Source organism: Lipophrys pholis (assembly GCF_963383615.2).
Source record: "Lipophrys pholis genome assembly, chromosome: 19".
NCBI classification, from domain to species: Eukaryota; Metazoa; Chordata; class Actinopteri; order Blenniiformes; family Blenniidae; genus Lipophrys; species Lipophrys pholis.
The window spans coordinates 369,960-397,523 of NC_137647.1; the positions used below are offsets into that span (position 1 = coordinate 369,960).

The 27,564-nt window shown below is 47.0% G+C and overlaps 2 protein-coding genes across 4 annotated transcripts; one reads left to right on the forward strand and one right to left on the reverse strand.

Moving 5' to 3' along the window:
* Positions 1 to 3,038: 3,038 nt before the first annotated feature.
* On the reverse strand, positions 3,039 to 14,139 carry tbc1d17 (TBC1 domain family, member 17). Of its 3 annotated transcripts, none has more exons than XM_080487962.1 (17): positions 14,037 to 14,139; positions 11,985 to 12,080; positions 11,837 to 11,914; positions 11,648 to 11,759; positions 11,335 to 11,518; positions 11,141 to 11,252; positions 9,325 to 9,495; positions 9,118 to 9,243; positions 8,944 to 9,047; positions 8,549 to 8,643; positions 7,609 to 7,725; positions 7,162 to 7,262; positions 5,998 to 6,097; positions 5,830 to 5,927; positions 5,502 to 5,618; positions 5,346 to 5,432; positions 3,039 to 3,919 (listed from the first exon to the last, which is right to left on the reverse strand). In XM_080487962.1, the coding sequence occupies exons 1-17, from the start codon at positions 14,061 to 14,063 to the stop codon at positions 3,758 to 3,760; spliced, it is 1,887 nt and encodes a 628-aa protein (XP_080344088.1). In that variant the 5' UTR covers positions 14,064 to 14,139; the 3' UTR covers positions 3,039 to 3,757. The 3 variants fall into 3 exon arrangements, with proteins under 3 accessions (XP_080344088.1, XP_080344090.1, XP_080344089.1); XM_080487964.1 differs by having other exon boundaries at positions 5,351 to 5,432; positions 14,037 to 14,132; XM_080487963.1 differs by lacking the exon at positions 3,039 to 3,919 and adding an exon at positions 4,920 to 5,087 and having other exon boundaries at positions 5,334 to 5,432; positions 14,037 to 14,132.
* A 5,952-nt stretch (positions 14,140 to 20,091) lies between these two features.
* akt1s1 (AKT1 substrate 1 (proline-rich)) lies at positions 20,092 to 23,541 on the forward strand. The gene is made up of 6 exons (XM_080487134.1): positions 20,092 to 20,221; positions 20,615 to 21,108; positions 21,182 to 21,443; positions 22,057 to 22,140; positions 22,727 to 22,902; positions 23,113 to 23,541. The coding sequence occupies exons 2-6, from the start codon at positions 20,752 to 20,754 to the stop codon at positions 23,248 to 23,250; spliced, it is 1,017 nt and encodes a 338-aa protein (XP_080343260.1). The 5' UTR covers positions 20,092 to 20,221; positions 20,615 to 20,751; the 3' UTR covers positions 23,251 to 23,541.
* The last annotated feature ends 4,023 nt before the right edge of the window (positions 23,542 to 27,564 follow it).

A 27,564-nucleotide genomic window follows, 5' to 3' on the forward strand; every position in this document is an offset into this window, starting at 1 on the left:
GTGGCGCCTCTCAGCTGAAAGTCGTTACGTCTTAAAATCTGATGGATTGATGATGACGAATAATCCCTGAAGGTTTCATGTGATTCAGGGGAATAGGTAGACACACACACACACACACACACACACACACACACACTCATACATACACACACACACACACACACACACACACACACACACACACACACACACACACACACACACACACACACACACACACACACACACACACACACACACACACACACACACACTCATACATACATACATAGATACAAACCAATAGATAAATACACGACACATAACTCTCGGCCAGCTTCACCCAAACTCGTTGGTGAGACAATAAATAAATAAATGAATAAACAAAGTTTGTGAAATAAAAAATAAAGGAAGTTTTTAAAAGTGTTTGAGCCTGAATGAGACGTGAACGAGGCAAACGCAGAGCATCATTGTTTTCTCCACGAAACCGTTCAGTGAAGTTTGATTTCTGTCAGGATTCTCATTGTCACCCGCCCCCCCCCCCCCCCCACCCCCCCCCCCCCCCCCCCCCAGGGGCAATCTGCTCCTGTTTAAAGAGCAGTGGAGCCCCCGGGGCCGAGGCTGAGGTATGTGCAACAGACAGTGGAGCCGGCCGGTCAATGAGCCGTATTGTCTCCCTTTACAAATCAGTGTCAGACAACAGATCCTGGCCTTCTGCCTCCTGTGCAGACACACTTCAGCCCCCCCCCCCCCCCCCCCACCCCCCAGTGCAGAATACAGATTGTATTGGACAGTCATTACAGGTGGCATTTGGCAGGTCTGAGGCTTCAATAGCAGCTCCGGTTGCAAACGGGAGTTAGATGGACGTCTGCAGTGAAATGGAGCCGCCGTCTCAGCCGAGCATCAATAATTCAGACGTTCCTTCTTTAACCATCGATTACTAAGATTCAGCTTCAGCTGCCGCAAAAAAGGACTTTGTTCAACTATTGTGAGACGACCAGTATGTTTCACCGGCGTAATGTTTCAGCTGAACACGAAGAGGACAAAATGATAAAAAATTAATAAATAAATCCTTTACTGGTAAATCTCATGGAGGCATTTGTGGGATGAGCAGTGGACAAACATCTCATTTCCCTCTGTGATTAAAAAAGTATTTCTGTTCTATTTCATCTCTAATCAGGAAATCATATAAAGACATGAGGAATGAGGAATGTTCCATTTAAAGACATTTTAAAATTACAAATGACGTCATATGAGTGAACAGAATGTATAATTATTGGTCTTAGTCTTAGTCTTAAGTGTAGGCTTAGACCCAGTTTTAGTCTTAGTCAGAGACTTAATGTTGTCTTAGCTTTAGTCTTAGTCATGGTCTTAGTCTTAGCTTTAGTCTTATCAGGTCCAGTTCTAAAACTCCCCCATGACACTTCAGAGTAGATTTTTCTTTCATTTGAATTTATTTGGGCGATCTTCAGAAAAACAAAACCAGAACAAACAAACTTCAATCATCAGACGAATCATCCTAAGTTGTGTCTCTTTTTAAAAACCAGGATGATGAACTGAATCATGACGGAGAGAAAAACAACTTTGAAACAGTAAAAAAAAAAAACCAGGAATGTTTTGGAGGTTTGAATCAACAAACTTCAGTGTTTCTGTTCTGGACTTCTGGGAGTTAAAAGCTCCACATGAACAAACACGTGGCTTTGTTTGTTTGTTTGTTTGTTTGTTTGTTTGTTTGTTTGTTTGTTTTCCACAGAGATGGTGATAAACAAACTCCTGGGGAGATTTCAACCGAGCAGTGAATTCTAGCTGACTGGTGAACTCTGATCACTTCCTGGACTGAGATCATCTCCAGCAGATCCTCCTGCTCTGATTGGAGCGTCAGTGGCAGGACGCCGTGGCTCCGCCCACCAGGCCGGCGCCACAAAGCAGATTGAGTTTGAAAGAGGGCCGCGGTGGGCTGGAGGTCAGGAGGAGGAACCGGCTGACAGATCGCCGACCTGTTTAAGCACCATGTTAAATTCATCCTCTGCAGCTGTATTCAAACAACATGGAGGGAGGCGGCGCCGGGCCGGGGGGGGGCGGGGGGGGGACAGAGGCGGCCTGAGAAGGAGGAGTAGCTCCACGCCCCCCATTTTCCAGCTCATTTCCCAGGACGGAGGAGAACAGAGGTCCTATTTTACCCCACAGCTATTCACCACCTCACACAGACACCTGCTGGCCACTGGTGGGGGGGCACATGGTGGGGGGGGGGGGGGGGGGGCACATGGTGGAGGGGCACATGGTGGGGGGGGGGTTACCAGTAGGACATAAACAAACCGTAGTGAGTGTCAAGAGGGAAAAGACACAAAAAACTAAAAATGAAAAGCTGATAACTGCACTGATATGTTTAATGTCTCGGTCGTGTTTTATTCTCTTAAGTCTTCTCATATTTTTACTTCTAAATTTTTAAATTCTAGCCTGTATACTTTAGTGTGAGTAATTCAGATTTTAAATTTTTTAATGTCGTGTAAGAGGGAAAAGCTTTTTCTCTATACGTGTAGAAATGTGCAGCAGAATTTACAAATAAATGTCTCTGACTTTGAGATATATAAATATATATATATATATATATATATATATAAATAAGTAAGAGAATAAAGTGAGACATATAGTTTTAAGTTATACATTTTAAATCATAGTTTATAAAAAATACCCATAATGCAACAGTTTTTTGAACATTTCACTGGATTGTTCAGCAGGTTTCATTAAAATCCTCTAAGTTGAGATGATTTTTAGCAGTACTTGGTAAAATATAGACATTTTCATCATCTGCACCACAAAAAAGAAAACCTTTAAGTTCAATGGTAATTATAGAAAATCTTTTACCAAGATAAAACTCTGCTAAACTAAAATGAGTTTGACCTTCCGCCATTAAAAGATGTTCTTGCTTCTTCTCTTCTTGCAGACCACCAGCCAAGGTGGGACAGGAAAGCGCCCTCTAGTGAAGGAAAGTCATATTTTGAAAAACATTTTAAAACAATATTATTAAAAGCGGACTATTTGAAAGAAGCATTATGTTTCTATTGGATGAAAATCAGCTTTTATTCATGTTCCGGGGTGGTGTGGTAATGAGAGATAAACAGTTTGTTGTGATACTGCTGCTTCATCCTGATCAATTAATAATCATTCATCATAAACTCTGTTTGTTCAGGAGGGACTGGATTTTCTCAGGTGATTCACATAAAAACAAGATGTCAGAATTCAATGTTTAGGAAAAAAACTAAATTGATCTCCCTCCTTTGCCAAGATTCAACCATTTATTTCTTCATAATCTGCAGATTAAACATTATACAGATAATTACAAGGCTTAAAACATGTGGAAAAGTACAAGGCATGCAAAGAAAAGGTTTGCATCGGGTTGGAATGGATTCACACACAACGATCAAAGTGCTGTCAGTGACTTCATCCTTCATGTCCTGTTCACGTTTCCCCTCGAGCAGGAACCAGTGAGTGTATAAATTACACTGAAGCCTCCACATGAGGAGCAGAAGAATACAGTTAAATAATCCCTAACACAGCAACATCAAGAGGAGAGAAGACACGAGACATGAAAACAAAGCAGAGGACAGACAGCGCCGCAAGCATGGCTATAGTGTTTAATCATGTGGCGTTCAGGGACATTCAGGAAAAGAGAGAAGCCTCAGCAGCGCCCTCTGCCTCTGAGGAACAGTAACAACAGTCTTCGTCCCTCATAGTGGATCACCTTTTGTATTTGGTGTATAAATATGCCGCTGCAAGTTCAGGGATAGGTGGGGGTGTAGGGTGGGGGCGCCGCGGCCGCGCCGGCTTGTGATTGGCTGAGGAGACGCTGCGTGTCGCTGGCCTGGGAGTCCGGGCTGCTGTCCTCCGAGCTGGACGGGACGTAGAGGCCCAGAACCTGCTGCACCTTCAGGGGAAGCTCCTGGTGGAGGAAGCAGAGCAGCTCAGCTCCATGACGCCCAGTGACATCATCTTTTTACCGCTTTACCACCACACTGCACATGCTCAGTAGAGCCAATCAGAACAACGTGGTGTCATGACTCCCAGTCCATGTTCTCCTGGACTTGGTACTTTTATTTTGACAGTCACCATCATAACAATCCAACTTGGTAGTTTTATTTTGACAGTCATTGCAATAACAATCCCACTTGGTACTTTTATTTTGACAGTCACCATAATAACAATCCAACTTGGTGGTTCTATTTTGTTCTCCCAGTGTTCATGTTTAGAGCTCATTGTCCTGCCGTGTGTGTGTGTGTGTGTGTGTGTGTGTGTGTGTGTGTGTGTGTGTGTGTGTGTGTGTGTGTGTGTGTGTGTGTGTGTGTGTGTGTGTGTGTGTGTGTGTGTGTGTGTGTGTGTGTGTGTGTGTGTTTTCATTATGAAAACAAACAGCACCCACTAGTGGACCGGCATGCTGACTACATCGTTTGCAGTGTTTCTGTCGTTTCTGTGGAAACAGACATGAATGAACTTTTCTGACATGAAACATGTAAACATGTAAACATGTAAACATGTAAACATGTGAACATGTAAACATGTGAACATGTAAACATGTAAACATGTAAACATGTGAACATGTAAACATGTAAACATGTAAACATGTGAACATGTAAACATGTAAACATGTGAACATGTAAACATGTAAACATGTAAACATGTAAACATGTGAACATGTAAACATGTAAACAAAGCTTTAGTCAAGAGGCCTGAGACGTTTGCGATGTTGAGGAGCCAAACTCATCTGAGTTCAGGTTCCACATCCGGCCCTCTTTACCTGCAGTGCAGCAGACAGAGTCTTTATACCTTTTAAATTGAAGCGTTAAAGTTTTTCCTTTGTTGTGCTTCAGAGTAGATGTGATGGAAATGTTTATATTTGAACAAAGAAAACAAACTATTATAAATGAAAATGACTCTAATCTCACCATGAAGCCAATTCTAATGATCCAGTGGATTGTTCAGGAAACTGTTGCATTGTGGGTATTCTTACAAACGGTTTTCAGGCTCAGACTAGTTTGATGGTTTTCATGCAGCATCACTGAGGTCTCGGCCCGGGTCTCGGCCCGGGTCTCGGCCCGGGTCTCGGCCCGGGTCTCGGCCCGGATCTCGGCCCGGGTCTCGGCCCGGGTCTCAGGGTTTTGGGTGTTTCTATGTTTGACGTTCTGCAACGGAATCTGAGATGAAAATACTCAAATGATGATGATTTTGGACGATTATTGGACATAAATGAGGAAATTCAAAACACCGCCAGACTAAAGTGCAGAGTTCTTGTGTGTCATGCGGTGGTTCTGATCCAGGAGGAGTGTGTGCAGTCTGCATGTTTCCTTCTTTAGAAAAGCAGAGGGTCTGACCTTACACTGCAGCAGCTGCAGGTAGATGGCCTCGGCGCCGCTCAGGACGCTCTGCAGGTCCAGCTTCATGCTCAGCTCGTTGATGTGCTGGAATCAAGCAGAACGGAGGATCACAATCTGAACGTCCACGTTGAGGCGCGTGACCACGAGGCGCACCTTGAGGATGGTGTTGAAGTCGTGATGGGAGCCGATCAGCTCGCCGCGCTGCGACTGCAGGATGGAGCAGGCGATCAGCAGGTGGAAGTTCTCACAGGGGAGGCCAGTCCACAGGACCTGGGGAGGGAGTTCTGATCAGTTCCCACCACTGGACCCACTGGACCCACTGGACCCACTGGACCCACTGGACCCACTGGACCCACTGGACCCACTGGACCCACTGGACCCACTGGACCCACTGGACCCACTGGACCCACAGTCCGCATTCACAACCACAAATAAAAGCTTCCATGTTTGAGAAGTTGGAAGAGGAAGAAGCGCCGTTCACCTCCCACATGACCAGGATGTCCTCGAAGGAAAACTCCCTCTTGAACCAGATGAGCAGCCAGCGGAAGCAGAAGCACAGAGAGCCGCTGTCCTGAGAGTCTGCAGGAGGAAGGAGACGCATTTAGGCGGCCATTCCTCCTCGTTCCTTCACAGAGGTCACATGACTGACCCAGGAAGTCGCACAGCTCCGGGTCCAGCGCCTTCAGCAGGAAGCTGAGCTGCAGCAGCTGCTGCTTCATGGCCTCCTGGGATTCCTCGAAGTTCTGGTGCTGCAGGGAGGAGAACGGTTCCTCTCAGCCTCCGGTTACACAACGCTTCACATTCACCGAGCAACAGCAGGAACGCTGACAACAAGGTGGATAGATTGTGGGCCACTAGGGGGCGCTGCTGCTTGTTTTAGTCATGAAACCACAAAGCAAATACAGGATAATACCTGCAAACCTTAACGATGGGGAGTAACAGGGAGCAAAGCTGTTTGTCAGGGCGAATGTAGAGCGTCTGAATGTAGAGCGTCTGAATGCAGAGCGTCTTAAAGGAGAGCGTCTGAATGCAGAGCGTCTGAATGCAGAGCGTCTGAATGTAGAGCGTCTGAATGTAGAGTGTCTGAATGCAGAGCGTCTGAATGCAGAGCGTCTGAGTGTAGAGCGTCTGAATGTAGAGCGTCTGAATGTAGAGTGTCGGAATGTAGAGCGTCTGAATGTAGAGCGTCTGGGTGTAGAGCGTCTGAATGTAGAGCGTCTTAAAGGAGAGCGTCTGAATGCAGAGCGTCTGAATGCAGAGCGTCTGAATGCAGAGTGTCTGAATGCAGAGCGTCTGAATGCAGAGCGTCTGAATGTAGAGTGTCTGAATGCAGAGCGTCTGAATGCAGAGCGTCTGAGTGTAGAGCGTCTGAATGTAGAGTGTCGGAATGCAGAGCGTCTGAGTGTAGAGCGTCTGAATGTAGAGCGTCTGAATGCAGAGCGTCTAAATGTAGCGCGTTTGAATGTAGAGCGTCTGAAAGGGGGCGTCTAAATGTAGAGCGTCTGAAGTCAACCCATAATGTCTGTAATCAGGATTTTAAAGGTATAAAAAATCTGCTTATCTTTAATAGGATTTGTCAATAAGTACAAAAGATATTTGTAGTTAAAAACTTTGTTTGTCACCAGGTTCACTAATTCTAAACTGTTTTAATGATTTAATTCTATTTATTTTGTCCTTTAGTTTTATTGTTTGTCTCTGGCCATTCTGTCATATTTTTATTAAACTATTTATTTACTCCAGTCAATTCTTTATGGGCTTTTATTTTTGTAATCAATGTGAACTGGTGAGGCTGTATTGCCTCGGTGGTTCTCACCAGCAGCTCCATGAAGCCGGTCAGACACCAGAAGGATTCCACCTCGTTCTGCGTGACAAACAGGATGGGAGACAGCAGGTCGCTCATTCCCTGGACGTAACCTGGACACAGAGAGAGACGAGGACACGAGACAATAAAAGACTTCCTTTATTCACAAAACTGTTATTGCAATTTGATTTTTGTGCTTCAGAATTCTGTCCTGTTCCCAGCAGGTGAGAAAGGATGAATCACATCTTATATAATACATTTCAATAGAGAATACTTTGCCTCAGTAGTGACCCACATAGTTCTAGAATATTGAGAAAGAGTACCACAGTAACCAGAACATTCCTGGATCCATCCCACCTTCAGCTTCCCAGCTCTTCTCTCCAGAACTCGCTGCAGAAGTCTGGACTTTGTGTGTCTGTGTTCACCTGCAGCCGATCAATAAAGTTGATCCAAACCCACCGAGGTCGAAGTTGTACATGCAGTATGTCATCAGCACGTCGTGGAGCAGCGTCAGTCCAGGATTATCGTTCCCAGAGAAGAAGGTGTTGTGTCGGTCCGTCCTGCTGACGTCTCGCTCTGTTCAGGAGGAACAAAGAAACTCGACTTCAGTGTCTGCTGCTGCAAAAACTACTGGAAAGACACGTCATGAACACGTCATGAACACGTCGTGAACACGTCATTAACACGTCATTAACACGTCATTAACACGTCACGAACACGTCACGAACACGTCATTAACACGTCACGAACACGTCACGAACACGTCACGAACACGTCACGAACACGTCATTAACACGTCACGAACACGTCATGAACACGTCATGAACACGTCATTAACACGTCACGAACACGTCACGAACACGTCATTAACACGTCACGAACACGTCACGAACACGTCATTAACACATCGTGAACGCGTCATGAACACGTCATTAACACGTCATGAACACGTCACGAACACGTCACGAACACGTCATTAACACGTCACGAACACGTCACGAACACGTCACGAACACGTCATTAACACGTCACGAACACGTCACGAACACGTCACGAACACGTCGCGACCTCGTCGTGAACGCGTCGTGACCTCGTCGTGAACGCGTCACGAACGCGTCATGACCTCGTCGTGAACGCGTCGTGAACGCGTCATGACCTCGTAATAAACGCGTCATGACCTCGTCGTGAACGCGTCACTAACGCGTCGTGAACGCGTCGTGAACGCGTCGTTAACGCGTCGTGAACGCGTCGTTAACGCGTCGTGAACGCGTCGTTAACGCGTCGTGAACGCGTCATTAACGCGTCGTGAACGCGTCATTAACGCGTCGTGAACGCGTCATTAACGCGTCGTGAACGCGTCATTAACGCGTCGTGACCTGAACGTCACACTGATGCTGACCAATCAGGTTCCTGTATCCTCGGAGGAGGGAGTTCCTCATCTCCTGCTCGTCGCTCACAGACTTCCACTGCACCTTCATCCTGAAGTACTCGTCACTGCAGAGTCAGAGGAACATCAACGCTTCAGTGAGGAAGAGTTCAGTTAAAAACAAGCAGAAAGAAAACAGTCCTGAAAACATGTTTTCCCGTTACCACAGACGGGTACATTGCTGGATCTTGCTTTTAAAATACTTCCTGTTAAACCAACGGCCAAATGAGAAGAAGAGAGTTTCCTCCTGAAAAGGTTCTTTAAACAGGCGAGCGTGGGACAAGTCAACATGGCAGGACACCAAAGTGTCTCATCAAATGTGCCTCTTGAAATATCAAATCAAGTGTATAGGGAGCAAGAAAACCAACGTTTTGACCCGAAGAATCTCCTCCCTTTCCTTTGTAGTGCTGCTCCAGGGATAGAAACCAAGAAGAAACTTCCAGCTCTCCTTCCTGAGCGGTGGTGTGATTCCCTGAAGGACAGAGAAGAGTTCATGAATGCTTGAAAAGAGAGGAGGAGGAATGATCCAGTTACTGTCCTACCCCTCTGAACACCAGCTCTCTGATCCTCTCCGGGTTGGTCACTCGTCCTTCGGGGTCCAGAAGCTCCTCCCACTTGTCCAGAGGCGGACCACGGGCGACGTGCGGCCTGGGGCCGAGCTCCACGCCCTGCAGGTCAAAGCAGATTTCCCTGAAAGCCCCTCGATCTCATCCTGAGTCCTGAATGTTCCATCAGGGTGTTTGTCTTACACAGGTGATGAGTTCGAATCCCGGCTCTTCATCGGGCTGGGAGGGCAGACTGGGGTCGCCAGGACAGCGGGGGTGGCCCAGAGAATCCGGAGGCCGGATCGCCGCTCGAAAGAAGTTAGTGACTTTGGAAAATCCTCCGAATGTGGTGGCGTATGGATCGTGGATGAATCTCTGTGTTTATAGAGGACGACGGTCAAAAAGAAGTGAGGCGACATCCTGAGAATCTTCATCCGTGTGTGTCGGGAGAGTCATGTGTGTTGATGTTTAGTGTTTGTATATTGAAAGTCTGAGAACCAACAAGGACTTAAAAGGTCGTCAGCTGCACCTCAGCTCACTATTTACTTCTACTGAGCTGAACCCCTGACTCTCGCCCTCTGTTTAGTCTTGAAGGCTCATTTTAATCAAGCCAGCTCTGGTATTTCAGTGATTACAGGTTACTTCGGCCCCACAGACACTTCACAACGCTGCAAAGGGAAAAAGCATCGCTTTTGGATTTTCATTTCAGAAAAGTTTCACATTTACAAAGCACCAGTTTATAAACGATGTTTGATATACAAAAGGAAGGGCTGAGAGCCTGTCAGTCAGAAACCGGGGCTGAGAGCATGTCAGTCAGAAACCAGGGCTGAGAGCCTGCCAGTTAGAAACCAAGGCTGGGAGCCTGTCAGTCAGAAACCAGGGCTGAGAGCCTGCCCGTCAGAAACCAGGGTTAGAGCCTGTCAGTCAGAAACCGGGGCTGAGAGCCTGCCCGTCAGAAACCAGGGTTAGAGCCTGTCAGTCAGAAACCGGGGCTGAGAGCCTGCCCGTCAGAAACCAGGGTTAGAGCCTGTCAGTCAGAAACCGGGGCTGAGAGCCTGCCAGTTAGAAACCAGGGTTAGAGCCTGTCAGTCAGGAACCAGGTCCTTGTAAACAGGCTCACACACCCACAAATTCTCTTAGTGACACACAAATCAGTGTTCTGTACAAATTTGAGCACACACTCACACATCTGTGTAAACTTAGAAATACACACCATCACATGTACATTAAAACTACAAAAGAATCACAAATCAAACACTGCAGGGTTTTCTGGTTCTGCAGGTTAAACATTCATGATTCAACAGGTAGACTGAGTAATACCTGTCCGCCTCTTCCTGTTGCATTTAAACACCCCATGGTTAAAACACACATTTCAAAAGGTCAGATTTGTTTTGGTGTCATTTGTTCTGAAGATAAAGACAAAATAGAGACGAGGCGTTAGATCAGTGATTCCCAGTCCTTTACTTGAAGGACCCAGATCTTCACAATAAAAGGTTGAAGGAGCCTCGGAACACATTATATCGTGACATTTTGCTTTATCCTGGAACGATGACTTCCTTTTCTCTTTCAGCTTTACATCAACTAACTGACCAATAGAAATGAAGCTTGAAGGCCACAGAGACGAGCGCTGGGCTCAGCGGCGCTCGTTCCTTTTCTGTGGACGGACGGCGCAGGCTTATGACGTTTTATTCTTGTGAATCACGTGGACTCACGTACTTCGTCGACTGTGATTCAGCTTTACATCGTGTGATCTGCAAACTACAGATCTGTCTGGAGGCGCCGGGGGAAATGTCTCGAACACACCAATTCACTAGATTTACTGTTTTTTAAATGAAACAATCTGATGCCTGTTTTTTCCTTTTTTCTAAGGATCTTTGGCTTTTAAACTTTGTGCATCATGGTTGTATTGAATCTAGAGCGGTGCAGTGAGGTCTACAGAACACAGTGAACAGGAGAGCTTTGGATCCAGAGGGTTAATGGCGTCAACAACTTTGTTCCTGAGTGAAAAGAGAAGACGTACCGTGACGAGATCCGAGTGCCCGTCCTCCAGGAGGTGCAGCTTATCAAAGGACTGAGACAGAGTGCCGGAGTCGTGCGGGAACGCCAGGAAGAGCCGCCCGTCCACCGGCGACCTGAAGAAGACGACAAACAGCATGTGATGACTACTTCCTGGTCATGTGACGCCGCTGCGGTGAGTGTGGCGTTGCTCCTCACGGGTCCAGGACCACGTAGCGGTGCATGGCGCGCAGCAGCTCGCGGGTTCCTCCGCGGTGGAAGTGGAGGGGGGGCAGCGGGTGGCCGCCTCGACTCGTCAGCACCAGGAAGTTCCGTCCGAGGGAGAAGCGAGCTCGGCGCAGAGAGTAGAGCTCGGACAGAGGCAGCGAGAAGGCCCACTGGTCTGCAGGCGGAGGAAACAGGACGTCTGCTTTCAACAAGTGTCTTCCAGTCTCTCGTCTCATGTCCTCCTCTCAAAGCTTCCTTCCATTCTGCTCTCATACAAACTGGTGTTATTTTGTTGAAACATCACCTGAGTCTTTGACCGGGACGTGCTCTCGGTCTTTCTTCACCGTGCTGATGACCGCCCAGTCCGGCTCGTAGCCGGGGTCAAAGTTGGTGTCCTCCTCCCCTCCCTCGCCCTCCTTCACCACAAGAAAAACCTCATGAAGGAAAGTCTTTCCATCCATTTCCCACATGAGTCACGTGGACGTTTCCTCACCTTTCTGGTGTAGAGCACGGCGGGAGCACTGCGACCTTCATCCTCCAGGGGGCTCCACTCTAACGCCGCTATCCCCGCCTGCACAACCGCACGCCTTCAGTCAGCCGGCGCTTCGGGGGTTAATATGTGTGTGTGTGAAGAGACTTACCCGCTCCACTATCCGGATGAAGCCCGGGATGCTGGTGTCCTGGTTGCTCCTCTTAGCGTTAGTGTGGAGGTACACGCCTTCCTTCTCGAATATCAGCTGAGACGACAAATGAAAGAATAAAGATCACAGGAAGACACCGAGACGCACAACAACCTCGTCCAACCTGAAGAAACCCTTTCCTTCAAACAGCACTCAGTTCTACACACGGGGCAACTATTAGGAGCAGCAATTCAACTTTCCTACTGGATGATGGGTGGATGGATGGGTGGATGGATGGGTGGATGGATGGATGATGGATGGGTAGGTGGGTGGGTGGATGGATGGATGGATGGATGATGGATGGGTAGGTGGGTGGGTGGGTGGATGGATGGATGATGGATGGGTAGGTGGGTGGGTGGATGGATGGATGGATGGATGATGGATGGGTAGGTGGGTGGGTGGATGGATGGATGATGGATGGGTAGGTGGGTGGGTGGGTGGATGGATGGATGGATGGATGATGGATGGGTAGGTGGGTAGATGGATGGATGGGTGAATGGATGGATGGATGGATGGATGGATGGATGATGGATGGATGGATGATGGATGGGTAGGTGGGTGGGTGGATGGGTGGATGGATGGATGGATGGATGATGGATGATGGATGATGGATGGATGGATGGGTAGGTGGGTAGATGGATGATGGATGATGGATGGATGATGGATGGGTGAATGGATGAGTCATACTGATAATTCAGTAAAATCTTAAGTAACACCAACCAAAAAAAGAACTACTTGACGACAGCATGTTTTAAAGATTCGTCCCTAACATAGATGAATAAGAGTGCACACGAGATAAGAAAAGATATTTCACCACACAAACAGTGAATAATTACAGCAGAACAATAAACTCATGTCTGAAAAGGAGTGGGAAGAAATATCATTTAATAAATCAACTCTTTAGCTTCATTAATATTCAATAAGATTCACTCACTTATTATTCAATTCATTTAAACATGTTCAAACTATTACAATAACACGATATCTGATGAAGAAGTATCAATAAATTACTTTTTATAATTACTGATATGTAATATACCTTCGGGGGAATAAATGGTTACAATTAAAGTTACTGCATGAATGAATAAAATAAAAACCATGTCAACATGTCAACATGTATGTTGGTTTCCTCTGGTTTCATCCCACAGTCCAAATACATGTGAGGTTAATTACTAGTGACCCTCTGGGTGTGTGTGTGTGTGTGTGTGTGTGTGTGTGTGTGTGTGTGTGTGTGTGTGTGTGTGTGTGTGTGTGTGTGTGTGTGTGTGTGTGTGTGTGTGTGTGTGTGTGTGAAGTATGAAGCAGTATAAAAGAAGGATGAAGAGGATCAACCTCCAGACACGACTGACGACATCAGACATGAAATATTAGTTGTAGAAACATTATTAAAGGTCCAAACCAAAATGTTCTGGAAACTTTGGATGGAAAAGAAAGAAAACATCAAACCCATAAAGTCTGATTATTTTATTCATTTATATAAAATATCTATAAAAAATATAAAATATAAGTACGAAAGGAAAGATAAAATCACTTTAACAGGAATATCTGTTTAACTGTGACAGAACCACAACAAACTGCTCAACTTCTGTCACCAGTTTAAACATTTTAAAGACCAAACTATCATGAGAAGTTCCACAACAAAGACGTGATGAAGGACATGAGGACGTCACGTGATGACGCCACACGAGGACGTCACGTGAGCACACTGTGACGCACAGTGCGTCTAAAACTCAGCCAAAGCACACAAACTTAATGAAACTTAATCCACAACGTCTTTGCTCACGAAATTCTGAAAGATTATATTTTTGTTTACGTCGGACAGGAAACATTCGGACAGTTTGATCCAGATCCGCGCTTGTGTTGGAACATTGTGGACTGCTAGCTTTAAAGCGCTAACATCAGCGAAAACTGACGCACAGATCAATAAGTTCACTTCATAACGTTCACTTTGGAGTATTAACACTATTAAATGAAGGAGCGGTTGGAAAACAGAGAGAAGAAACGGTGAAATACCTTATAATCCTCGTTGTTTTGCTCCATTTCTCCGGACTGCTTCTGCTCAGTGTCCCAAAACAAATGTTACGTCAACTTCCGGGTCCGCGAAAGCCCCGCCCACAAAGATGCGTCATGAGTTAAAAGAGCCAATCAGAATAGAATGCGCCTGGGAGACGTTCCATGAATGGTTTTGAAAGGAGAAATGAGAATTTCAGATGAGAACCAGACGTGTGAATGCTTGATTTGATTTGATTTGATTTGATTTGATTTGATTTGATTTGATTGATTTGATTGATTTGATTTGATTTGATTTATTTATTTCGAACGAATGAACAATTTAAAATTAGATGTAACAAATGGAAAAGAAAGAAAAGGAAAAAAAAGATTAAAATAATTGATCAAAAAAAGGCCATTTTGATTTAATTCACTTTGACTGGTTGGAAGAGGGATAGGAAGAAGCCTCCGCTTCTCAAGCTGAATAAGGCTGAACTGTAATGCTTCTCTTCTCCAGCTATAAAGTTGTATTACTGGTTCATCTATCTCCTGAAGGAAGAGATCAGGGATCTGCTCTGACCAGGAGGAGCTTCACACATTGTTTCATAAGCTAAAGATATAAAAAGCAGAAATATCCTGAAAAGGCAAGAATTAACGAGTTTCAGGAGTATTTAGTAGAGCTCTTTCTTTGAATTAATGCTTTTTAGATATACTTGTTTAGCTTTTGTTAATTTGACAAACGTTCTTACCTTGAATATGGAAACTCAATTCCTGATTTGGCCGTTAACACGATATTAATTACTGGAACAACAATTAATGAAAAAGTACATCAACATTATCAGAAGGAACTATGTCACTATTTATCATCTTTGAAAAGTATGGAGAGAAAGAACTGTACTGTAGTAGAGGACAGAGAAACTAGAGTCTGTTTTATTACTCTGATAACTGTTGTTTATTCTCGCCTCTTCCTTTTCTATCTTTTGATAATTTACTTACTGCGTCAAATAAATTCTGTTCAATTAAAAAGTGTGAGAAAGTGGGATTTCAGTTCAGAGAGATAATTAAAGCTTTCACCTTCTACTTCAGCATTTGAGCCGTTAGACCCTAACCCTCTCCAGGGGGCTCTCCAGGGGGCCTCTCCAGGGGGCTCTCCAGGGGGTCTCTCCAGGGAGCCTCTCCAGGGGGCTCTCCAGGGAGCCTCTCCAGGGGGCCTCTCCAGGGGGCCTATCCAGGGGGCTCTCCAGGGGGCTCTCCAGGGAGCCTCTCCAGGGAGCCTCTCCAGGGGGCCTCTCCAGGGAGCCTCTCCAGGGGGCTCTCCAGGGAGCCTCTCCAGGGGGCCTCTCCAGGGAGCCTCTCCAGGGGGCCTCTCCAGGGGGCCTCTCCAGGGGGCTCTCCAGGGAGCTCTCCAGGGGGCCTCTCCAGGGGGGCTCTCCAGGGGGCTCTCCAGGGAGCCTCTCCAGGGGGCTCTCCAGGGAGCCTCTCCAGGGGGGCTCTCCAGGGAGCCTCTCCAGGGAGCTCTCCAGGGGGCCTCTCCAGGGGGCTCTCCAGGGGGCTCTCCAGGGGGCTCTCCAGGGAGCCTCTCCAGGGAGCCTCTCCAGGGAGCCTCTCCAGGGGGCCTCTCCAGGGGGCTCTCCAGGGAGCCTCTCCAGGGAGCCTCTCCAGGGAGCCTCTCCAGGGGGCCTCTCCAGGGGGCTCTCCAGGGGGGCTCTCCAGGGGGCTCTCCAGGGGGGCTCTCCAGGGAGCCTCTCCAGGGGGCCTCTCCAGGGGGCTCTCCAGGGAGCCTCTCCAGGGGAGAGGCCCGTCAGAAGCTTGACATCCTGCTTCTCGCAGTGCGACTGGATGTGGTGACGTCACTTTACACGTCAACAAGGTAAGGGTATTATATAATCCTAGTAACGCTGTCGCCATGGTAACAGCTGTGTTGATACCAGTGATATGACCACTTTTTCAGTAACAAGTAAGCTAACGTGTTACTATTTCCAAACCAGTAATCAGATTAAAGTTACTTCTCCAAGTCACAATGTTTCTGTTATAACGTCCAACAGGACAAGTCTCTTGTCTGCGAAGCCGCTTTATTATTAAAGAGAACCGGGCCGCTCCCTCCTTCTCACTCCTTCAAATGAACACACACACACTCAGTGTATAGTCTCACCAGACCCGCCCCCTTCTCCACTCTCAGCCAATCACAGGCCAACTCGCTGTAACGGTGCGTTCAGGTGACACAAAAGAATGGGAACCAAGAAATGTCAACACCAAACCTTATCATTGCAACAAGAACTCACCTGCACAGATGTTGAACTCTTTTTGTAATTTATCTCTTTTTCAATCAATCAATCAATCAATCAATCAATCAAAGACTTTATTTGTCCCCGAGGGGGGTAATTAAAAGGTTGCATAGAGCAGACAGTGCAAATATATACAGGTAAGTAGATAAATAGTGCAACAACAGACTCCAACTACATCTCCTGGTAAATAAATACCAGTAATAGTAAAACTCTAATAATAAAACCCTGAGTCAGATGTAAATACAACAAAGAATGAAGGTCAAAGATTAAATATGTATCAGCAGGAGGTCAAAGGTTAAACATGTATCAACAAGGAGCAGGAGGTCAAAGGTCAGAACTGAGTTCGTGGTAAAAAACCATTTGTCCTTTATATGTTGGGACGTGTTGTCAGCAGCTGCTGAAAGTAACTAAGAAGTTACTTGTAATCTAACTTAGTCACTTTTTAAAACAAGTAACAAGTAAAGTAACTAAATTCCATTTTAAAGGAGTAACTAATGATCAGTAATCAAATTACTTTTTCAAAGTAACTGTGGCAACACTGGATAATACTTTGAGAGTCTCCTCCCCCTCCTGCTCCTCCTCCCCCTCTCCTGATTTTCCACCACCTCCTCCTCCTCCCCTTCTTCCTCCTCCCCTCCTCCTCCTCCACCATGTGAGCGCCGAGACGGACACGTGCACGAGGACCGAGCGAGGACGAGCACGCCAACAGCGCCGCGGTCACGTGCACGACGTGCGTTCGACGGGAAGGCAGTAAACAGGTGACGTCACAATAGTGTCAAGTCAGCGTGGATGAGATCACGCGCCGGAAGTCAGAGCACGCAACGACAAGCACGTCTTTTTAATAGATAGATAGATAGAGAGAGAGAGAGAGAGAGAGAGAGAGAGAGAGAGAGAGATAGATAGATAGATAGATAGAGAGATAGAGAGAGAGAGAGAGAGAGAGAGAATAGATAGAGAGAGAGAGAGAGAGAGAGAGAGAGAGAGAGATGCTAGATGGATAGATAGATAGATAGAGAGATAGAGAGATAGATAGATAGAGAGAGAGATAGAGAGATAGAGAGAGAGAGAGATAGATAGAGAGATAGATAGATAGATAGATAGAGAGAGAGAGATAGATAGATAGATAGATAGATAGATAGAGAGAGAGAGAGAGAGATAGATAGATAGATAGAGAGAGAGAGACGAGGAGAGAGAGAGAGAGATAGATAGATAGATAGATAGAGAGACAGAGAGAGAGAGAGAGATAGATAGATAGATAGATAGATAGATAGATAGATAGATAGATAGAGAGAGAGAGAGAGAGAGAGAGAGAGAGAGAGAGAGAGAGAGAGAGAGAGAGAGAGAGAGAGAGAGAGAGAGAGAGAGAGAGAGATAGATAGATAGATAGATAGATAGATAGATAGAGAGAGAGAGAGAGAGAGAGAGAGAGAGAGAGAGAGAGAGAGAGAGAGAGAGAGATAGAGAGAGAGAGAGATAGATAGATAGAGAGACAGAGAGAGAGAGATAGATAGATAGATAGATAGATAGATAGATAGATAGATAGATAGATAGATAGATAGATAGATAGAGAGAGAGAGAGAGAGAGAGAGAGAGAGAGAGAGAGAGAGAGAGAGAGAGAGATAGATAGATAGATGGATAGATGGTGATGTGGTCGGTGATGTGTGATAGTTTTATTTTCTATTTGCTGGTGATGAAGTTGTACCAAGATGTGATATTGAAGGTGAGAATGGATTCCATGAGTGACGGGTAATCCATAGTTAGAATCGTTTTACTGATGTTGAAGTGCCTTAGCTTCCTGAGAAAAGTGGGAAACCAGAGAAGAAGAAAACAGCAACTCCATTGGGAATGGCCACGGCTCAACACACGCTTCACTCAACACAGATTCAAATTTGCAAACAATTTACAAAATACATTTTGATTTGAGATGCTTGAACTTGATCAATATAAATGGAATAAAGAATAAACTCGCCTCATTCAAATCATATCTCTGATTCCCTAAACTGTTCACTGCGGCTGACCGTGTAAACCGGTGAACAGACAACTCGTCCACCACTATTTGTTTCAGCATAAACATTGGCAGCTGCCCAGAGCCAGACTCAACAGGAGCACCGTGCACCGGCTCAGAAACGCTCTTCAGAAAGACGCTTTTTAGAAATGTACTTCTGAAAACAAATAAGCCGTAAAGTTAAAAGCTGCTTCACAGACGACAGCTTTGAGTGATGCGTTCAGGTGCTCGGTAAACTGTTGGAAACTCGCCTTCCGACAGTTTAATGAGCTGCTACAGTAGGACGTAACAAGCTTTTTCAATATTATTGATTTGAATTATTGGATTTCAAAGTATCTTTATAACGGTGTAAAGGCATTGTAGTGCCCCGAACGGGATAACGCCACTTCCTAGGTGACCACTTTGAGTGATGCATTCAGGCGCATCAGGTAAGTTCGCCCTCCGATATGTTAACGAGCTGTGGGGCTGTACAGTAGCAACATTACACGATAAACATGATTCAAATATGACTGATAGTCATTAGTGAGGTCAAACGTGCAGCACACAGCAGTGCAGAAGTTTAGGAGGGGGGAGGGGGGGGGGGGTCATGCGCTCAAAGAAGACCATTCTTTGTGAGAAACAAAGCCATATGATACCATTCTAAATAAATATGGACATATACTAGTTATATGAAACATATATAAAATAGAAATTAGAAATAATAAGTAGAGGACGTACATTGGACAGGATTTATTTTCGCTGTCAGTGGTCGAGTTGTCCACTGGGGGGCGCTGTCAGTGGTCGAGTTGTCCACTGGGGGGCGCTGTCAGTGGTCGAGTTGTCCGAGGTTGCAGTTTAATGGACGAGTTGACGATTTACAGTATTTCGGTGCACATTTCTCTCTCTTTTCCACCTTCAGCTGATTGTAATCCTGTTTGCAGTTCATAGGAAGTGTATCAGCTGAACCCTGAACTCCACCAAGATTACAGGAAAGCTTAGTTAAATGGGGCGAAGGAGAGAAAATATTGATTTGTTGCACACTAACAGATGCAGTTGATGTATTTAAAAGTTGCTCTGTTTTGTTCTTATATGTCAAAATTAAAAAACCTAATGTTCAAATTAATTCAAAATTATGTGATGAGAGTACGATGCACAAGTCACAACACTTGTCAATTCAGATTTGTATTTTTTTTGTTAAACTGCATTTCAGAAAAAAAGCGAAATAATTAAAAGACAAAATAATTTGTCTTGTTCGTCCATGAAATTTCAGTGTTTCAATGTTACTTCTTCGTAAGATTATCCATTTTGCTTATTTGTGATGTCTTCATTTTGAAAGAAACTGATAAACAAACTGAAAAACAAACAAACAAACAAAAACAAAACTCAAGAACTAAACAGAAATGAACCAATAAACAAAAAACTAAAGAGAAACAAAGAAAAGCAAAGAAACAAATTGAAACTAACAAACAAACAAACAGAAAGAAAACCCAACAAACAGAGAGAAACAAACAAAAACAAACAGAGAGAAACAAACAAAAACAAACAGAGAGTAACAAACAAAAACAAACAGAGAGAAACAAACAAAAACAAACAGAGAGAAACAAACAAAAACAAACAGAGAGTAACAAACAAAAACAAACAGAGAGTAACAAACAAAAACAAACAAAAGAGAAACAAACAAAAACAAACAAAAGAGAAACAAACAAAAACAAAGAGAAACAATGTATCTGGCGGCCCTCTCCGCTGTGCTTTTACTTTGAAGCGCCCCGCCGGAAGTGGCTGTGTGCTCCGCGCTGCCGTGCGCCGCTTTGCTCCGCTGGTGTCGAGCCTCGCTGGGGGAGAGGAACCGAGGGAGTCTGGCAGGAATGCAGGAATCGTCTCTTTAAAACGATCCGGAGCTCCAACCACATCTGGCAAGGTGGAGGAAAGACCGCGAGCAGGTAGGAGCACCTCCCCGCGGGCTTCCGCCTCTGGCTCGAGCTCGACCCCGAGTCTGACAAAGCTTGAAAAAATGGAGGAGAAATGTGCTTTCTATCATGAGGAGGCTGCAACTGGTGAACAAGCAGATCAACAACAACAACAACAACAACAACAACAACAGCAGCAAGAGAGTCGGGGGGTGCAGCAGGAGAGCAGTCCGCTGCATGCAGCTTTAAAGCCAATGCTAACGGTGCAGTGGCTAGAGGGGTTAGCATTGGTGGTGTCATTGTGGGGGGGTTGGGGTGGGGGGGGGGGGGGGGGGGGGTTGCGACAGTTTGTTGCTGGTTCAAGTCGTTTAATCTCCACAAGCAGCTCCTGTTTCAGTGTCTCTTCCTCTTCCTCTTCCTCCCCAGGTATCACCAGCACCTGGCTCTCCAGCAGGACACCAGCCGGTGCCTCCTGAGCGCCCCCACCCTGCAGCTCCACCACCAGCAGCCAAAGTTCACCCCGAAGCCTCCATCGTCCCCAGCAGCCTGACCTGAGCGCCGCCATGGCCTCCATCACGCAGTCGTCAGAGCCCGACATCCCCGACAACCACAGAGAGAGCTGGCTGGCGCTGCTCTCCGCCGCCGAGGCGTACTGCCAGAAGTCCGGCTGCGACCTGGCCATCCTCACAGCCTGCAGGAAGTTCAGGACGTCGGGCGGCGAGGGCGAGGCGGCGGGGAAGCGGGAGTGCGGTTTCTCCTACAGCGTGTGGGGTCAGGGCTTCCTGGCTGAGTCGGCACGCCGCTACGTGGAGGACATCGGCGTGCTGCACTCCACCACCATGCTGACGGCCCACAAGCGCCAGACCGGGGGAGGAGCCAAGCTGGCGGCGGACCTGACCTCTGACCCCAGACACAGGGGGGTGGGTGCTCCTCCGTACCGCCAGCCGTCCCGGCAGAAACTTCATGTCCGTAACGTTTCTCTTTCCGCTCCAGGGCTCCACAGGCGACGGCGGCGTGGGCGGAGTCAGTCCCAGCAGCAGACTGTACTCGCAGAGCTACCCGTCCATCTACAGCTCGGGCGCCGCCACCGGGCCGGGCGCCGCCGAGAGGGAGAAGGGCGTGCTGGAGGCGGAGAGGGGGAGGCAGAGGGCCGGGATCGTGGACCTGGAGGAAGAGTGTGAGGAGGAGGAGGAAGAGGAGGAGGAGGAGGAGGAGGAAGAGGATGAGAGGAGACCCTACGGGAACGAAAGTGCTGGTGAGGAATCAACTGCTGGTTTGAACGTCGATACAGAAACATGAATAAAAGCTCGGCCCTTCATGACTTTCCTTTTTGGGGTTCAAGTTTATCTCATGAAATTCTCGATTTTCCCAGAAAACTAATAATTACTGTCGAAATGACTCCATTTGCAACATGAAGCCAATTTTGATTAAACTTTCTGCTGCAAAATGCAGAGAAAGGTCCAGGAAAACTGTTGCATTCTGGGTGTTTTTCCACCCTGACAGGCTCACGCTCTCATGGCGGCGGCGTGTTGTTTTGTGTCGCTACTCAGTAGAAAGATGTTAAAAATGGAGTTTGGACCAGCTGCTTGGAGCTTCAGCCAATAGGAGCCTCAGCTTTTATGTTGGACGCTCCTGGTTGATTTGGTGGAAATCTGAGCAAAGAAGCTTTTATTTCTTACCTGCTGAGTGTTACCATGACAACAAGGAACAGCTAACGTTACATGATCTGCAGAATGTTCAGAGGCCAAATGTGTTTGTGAAACAGGGAGCACATCCAGTGAGGTTAATGTTCAGACTGTGTGGCTGCTCGCAGGGGAACATGCTCTAAAGTGTCTGAGTGGATAACCTGCTTCCTCCTGCTGCTGCAGGCGTCTTCTCCATGGACGAGGACTCGCTCTCTCGGGACTGCGAGCCGTTCTTCGAGTCCGACGGCGAGGAGGAGAGCACCGACGGTGAGACGCCTCGATGCAGCACTTTCTAATCACCACTTCTTCTTTAACATGATGTCATCGCTTCTGTGTGGCGTTCTAGTGACTGACGAGGAATCAGATGTTATCAGGGAGAGTCTCAGCTATCAAACTACTGATCTGGACCATGAAACTAGAATATGGACCGCCAGTCAAACCACTACAGGTCGGCCATGTTGGTTTACCACTGGGGGGGGTAACAGGCTCCGCCTCCATCAGTCTCTGCGGGGGGGAATCACGCCGTGAAGGAAAAGTTCCAGCTTGAGAGTTGAGATAGAAACTCCCAGATGCAGTGGATCAGAACATGGATCCAGTGGTACTGGATGTGGAGTGAAGGATTCTGGGAGAGGAACTTCAATCTAAAGACGGCTGGAGTCTCATTCTGAGAGCATCAGTCACACTTCCCACCAGGAAACCTCCAGTTTTTCTATTTCAGTTGCTGCCATCTTGATTTATTGTTTGATTCCTCACCTTCAGCCCATCAACTTGTAAAGAAGTGTATTTTCTAAACGTGTTCAGTGACGAAGCTGCGTCCTGCTGAAAGACCTGAACTCGCTGTTTTTCTCTCCAGGTTCGCTGAGCGAAGACGCGCCGCCGCCGACACGCAGCATGGCGGTGGGCCCGGCGGCGTACTCGTCCCGCCACGCCCACCCGATGGCTCTGGCCCGCTCACTGCCCGTCTCAGTGCCCGTGTGGGGCTGCAAGGGCAGCCGGGGCGCCCCGGGGGAGGGCAACAGTGGAGAGAGGGTAGGAGGGCCTCACTTCCTCACTTCACCTCATCATCTTCACAGAGAGAAAGAACCAACACTTACCTGTGTGTGTGTGTGTGTGTGTGTGTGTGTGTGTGTGTGTGTGTGTGTGTGTGTGTGTGTGTGTGTGTGTGTGTGTGTGTGTGTGTGTGTGTGTGTGTGTGTGTGTGTGTGTGTGTGTGTGTGTGTGTGTGTGTGTGTGTGTCAGGTGGGCTGTGCAGACCTGGAGCACATTGCAGCCAGCATGAAGGCCCTGCTGGCCCCCGGCGCCACCGACGGGACAGAAATGTTCGGGGCGCTGCCTCGGCCTCGCCTCAACACGGGAGACTTCTCCCTGAAACACTGAGCGGCGCAGAGAGAGAGAGAGAGAGAGGGAGAGGGGAGAGAGAGAGAGATGGACATGAACGTGAGCGGAGGGCAGAAGAAGCTGGACCGGCTGGAGACGCCACCAGGAGAGGAGAGAAGAAACAAAAAGAAACGGCGGCGAAGCTCGTACCTCCATTGAGTTCTCACTAACCAAAATTAACGGCACGTCGCTGTGAGGAGTGAAGACAAAGTTGGTATGAACACTAATAACTCAACACTACCCCCCCCCCTCCCCACCCCCACCTCAAGAAGAGCTGCCACACAAACCACATTACACTAGACTGTGTGTGTGTGTGTGTGTGTGTGTGTGTGTGTGTGTGTGTGTGTGTGTGTGTGTGTGTGTGTGTGTGTGTGTGTGTGTGTGTGTGTGTGTGTGTGTGTGTGTGTGTGTGTGTGTGTGTGTGTGTGTGTGTGTGTGTGTGTGTGTGTGTGTGTGTGTGTGTGTGTGTGTACCTGAGCTGCTGCACTGAGCAACAAAGACACTACCACCACACAGGACGAGTGTTTCCCTGTGAATGGATGTTGAGGCGACGCTCGTCTCTGATTGGTCGAAAGCGTTCTGATGCCACCTTCATGTCTTCAGTGTTTAACGTGCAGCAGGAGTCAGAACACACCTGAGGACGCTCCGTTTGGAGCTGCAGTTTAGTTCTGCTCCTTCCTTCATTTCTTTAACACCTCTCCATAAATGTTCACATTTTCATCTTATTACTTTAACTTCAATTCCATTCTCTCTCTCTCTCTCTCTCTTTTTTTTTTTAAACTTAAAGTTTTTTGTTCTCTTGATTCTTTAACACTTTATCTTTATCCTCAATATTTTGGCTTACTGAAATACTTTTTGAATTTAGAAACCTAAGATAAAACCACGTTAGAGGATCTTCCTCCAGTTTCACCAACGTGGTGATTCTACCAGGTGAATTAAAAACCTGGAGGTTCTGCTGCTCGGAGGTGTGAACGCTGGTGGAATGTTTCCACCGGAGGAAAGACGTAAAAGTGGCATCAGACTGGTTCAAACTTGAAAATGAAGCAGAAATCATTTCAAAATCGATTCGATTTTTCATCCAGAAACTCTGAGGGAAACTCTGGCTGTCATTTCTCACAGCAGAACAAATCTGGAGGGTTGGGGTGGGTGAGGGTGGGTGAGGGTGAGGGTGAGGGTGGATTAGGGTGGATTAGGGTTGGTTAGGGTGGGTGAGGGTGAGGGTTAGGGTGGGTTAGGGTTGGTTAGGGTGAGGGTTAAGGTTAGGGTGAGGGTTGGTTAAGGTGAGGGTGGATTAGGGTGGGTTAGGGTGAGGGTGGGTGAGGGTTAGGGTGGGTGAGGGTGAGGGTGGATTAGGGTGGGTTAGGGTTGGTAAGGGTTAAGGTTAGGGTGAGGGTGGATTAGGGTGGGTTAGGGTGAGGGTGGGTTAGGGTTAGGGTGGGGGTGAGGGTGGGTTAGGGTTGGTTAGGGTGAGGGTGAGGGTGAGGGTGAGTGTTAGGGTTAGGGTGAGGGTGAGGGTTAGTGTGAGGGTTAGGGTGAGGGTGAGGGTGAGGGTGGGTGAGGGTTAAGGTTAGGGTGAGGGTGAGGGTTAGGGTTAGTTTGAGGGTTGGTTAGGGTGGGTTAGGGTGAGGGTTAAGGTGGGTGAGGGTGAGGGTTAAGGTTAGGGTGAGGGTTAGTTTGAGGGTTGGTTAGGGTGGGTTAGGGTGAGGGTTAAGGTTAGGGTGAGGGTTAGGGTGAGGGTTAGGGTTAGGGTGAGGGTGAGGGTGAGGGTGAGGGCGAGGGTTAGGGTGAGGGTGAGGGTTAGGGTTAGGGTTAGGGTGAGGGTTCTCCGTTTGCTGGGTGAGACGACCGGCGCCGTTGTTCAGAGGAAACACCAGCACCTCCTCATTACGTGTTTTGACCTTTGCCAATGAATGACTGACTGATAGAATGATTGTAAATCCAAACAGGAGGGAGTTTTTCTTTTTTTGTTTAGTTTTTTGCTCCGTTGTTGAAATGACTGAATGAATGAGAAAGTGAGCGAGAGAAAGAGAGATGGAGTTTAACCGGAAGGCGAAATGTCCTTTTCTGACTTTTGGAAAAACAAAGATTTGTTCCATTCAAGTACTTTTGTGTTGAAATAAAGGAGCAACACCAAGAAAAGAGTGTGAGCTGAGGTTTGTGTGTGTTGTAGCTATTTCTGACCACTAGGTGGTGTCAGTGCCCTGAGCATCATCAAAAGACTCCAGTCTCTAACTTTTCTTCACATTTTTAATAAACTTTGGCAGTAAAGACTAAACACACCGGCCTTTGTGCCACAAGTTTGAACTATCAAGCCAGAACCTCGTCACTGCTTCTGGCGCTCCGTTTACTGTTTTAGTGTCGCGTCATGTAAATCAGGCTGGACGACTATGAGACGCGCCAACGACCAGGAGGTGGAAGACGACCCTGAAGGAGGCGTCTCTTGACAGAAGAGGAGACGAAGCCCGGCTGATCCAGCTCTCATAGCGGGACACTCCACTGTAAACCCCCCGGAGGACGGGCTGACACAACCACACCCTGAACTCACCACTGCCCCCTGAGGCCTGACGCCACCACACCACCTCCACAGTCCCCCCACAGGAGCAGAGACATGAGGAGCAGAGACATGAGGAGACATGAGGAGTCATGAGAAGCAGAGACATGAGGAGTCATGAGAAGCAGAGACATGAGGAGTCATGAGAAGCAGAGACATGAGGAGACACGAGGAGTCATGAGAAGCAGAGACATGAGCAGAGACATGAGTCATGAGGAGCAGAGACATGAGGAGCAGAGACATGAGTCATGAGAAGCAGAGACATGATGAGACATGAGCAGAGACGAGACATGATAAGCAGAGACATGATGAGACACGAGGAGTCATGAGAAGCAGAGACATGAGGAGACACGAGGAGTCATGAGAAGCAGAGACATGAGGAGTCATGAGAAGCAGAGACATGAGTCATGAGGAGCAGAGACATGAGGAGACACGAGGAGTCATGAGAAGCAGAGACATGAGTCATGAGGAGCAGAGACATGAGGAGCAGAGACATGAGGAGCAGAGACATGAGGAGACACGAGGAGTCATGAGAAGCAGAGACATGAGCAGAGACATGAGTCATGAGCAGAGACACGAGGAGCAGAGACATGAGGAGCAGAGACATGAGTCATGAGAAGCAGAGACATGATGAGACATGAGCAGAGACGAGACATGATAAGCAGAGACATGAGGAGACATGAGGGGTCATGAAAAGCAGAGACATGAGTCATGAGGAGCAGAGACATGAGGAGACATGGGGAGACATGAGGAGCAGAGACATGAGTCATGAGGAGCAGAGACATGAGGAGACATGGGGAGACATGAGGAGCAGAGACATGAGTCATGAGGAGCAGGGACATGAGGAGACATGAAGATACTCTAAACTTAGTGAGGAGAACAAAGAAAGAGCAACTCCACTGCTGAGATCAAAGGCAGTGGGACGTCCCGATGACACTTAGTGTAAGACAGTAAGTGTAAATTAGTTACAAATACTCATTTATTAAAGTAATCACACAGTAACTGGTTACTTTCTAAACTGGCTTTGCTATAGGAGCAACTTTTGAAACGCTTTTGTCGACATGTTTACCTGACAAATATCTTTCCCTTCTTCACACAACATGTCTGTGATCCTGTCAGTTACACTGTCACTTCCTGCAGCTCTTCAGAATAAGAGCCTGAAACAACATGAAGGCAGATCAATAAGCAACACATCATCCGATCTTCCTCCTCTAGCATCAGATTATAGAGCATCTTCCTCCACTAACTGATGTAATACAGTTGAGTGAATCATTCATTGGACTGACCCTCACAGTGCTAACAGCTAATGCTAACACTACGATGACTCAGACATGTCACCATTAATAAAACAGGAACTTTACCAAGTAACCAGTTCATGAGTAATAGAGAGTACTAGAGCGTTTCTAACACAAGTACTTTATTTCAGTAATTTGCACAACATAGGATATAATGGAGTGTCGTCAGTATAGAAACGACCCAAACACTGAAGCAGCAGAATTAATCGATGTTCCATGTTACACATGACTGATCACTAACAAGTTTAAAAACCAAAGAACTCTCCATCAATTTCAGAGAAGGTCATTCCACATTATTGAGGACTTCCCTGGTGTGCTCACTGTTTAGTCAGAGCAGGAATCACCTTTCCTGCTCTGGGTGAAGGAATTGCAAATAATTTGCTGACTCAGCTGCAACGCTCCTCTAAGTTAGAATAACAGAAAAGTCCTGCTGCAGCAGTGGAGTCACCGAGACCTGGACCTGGAGAG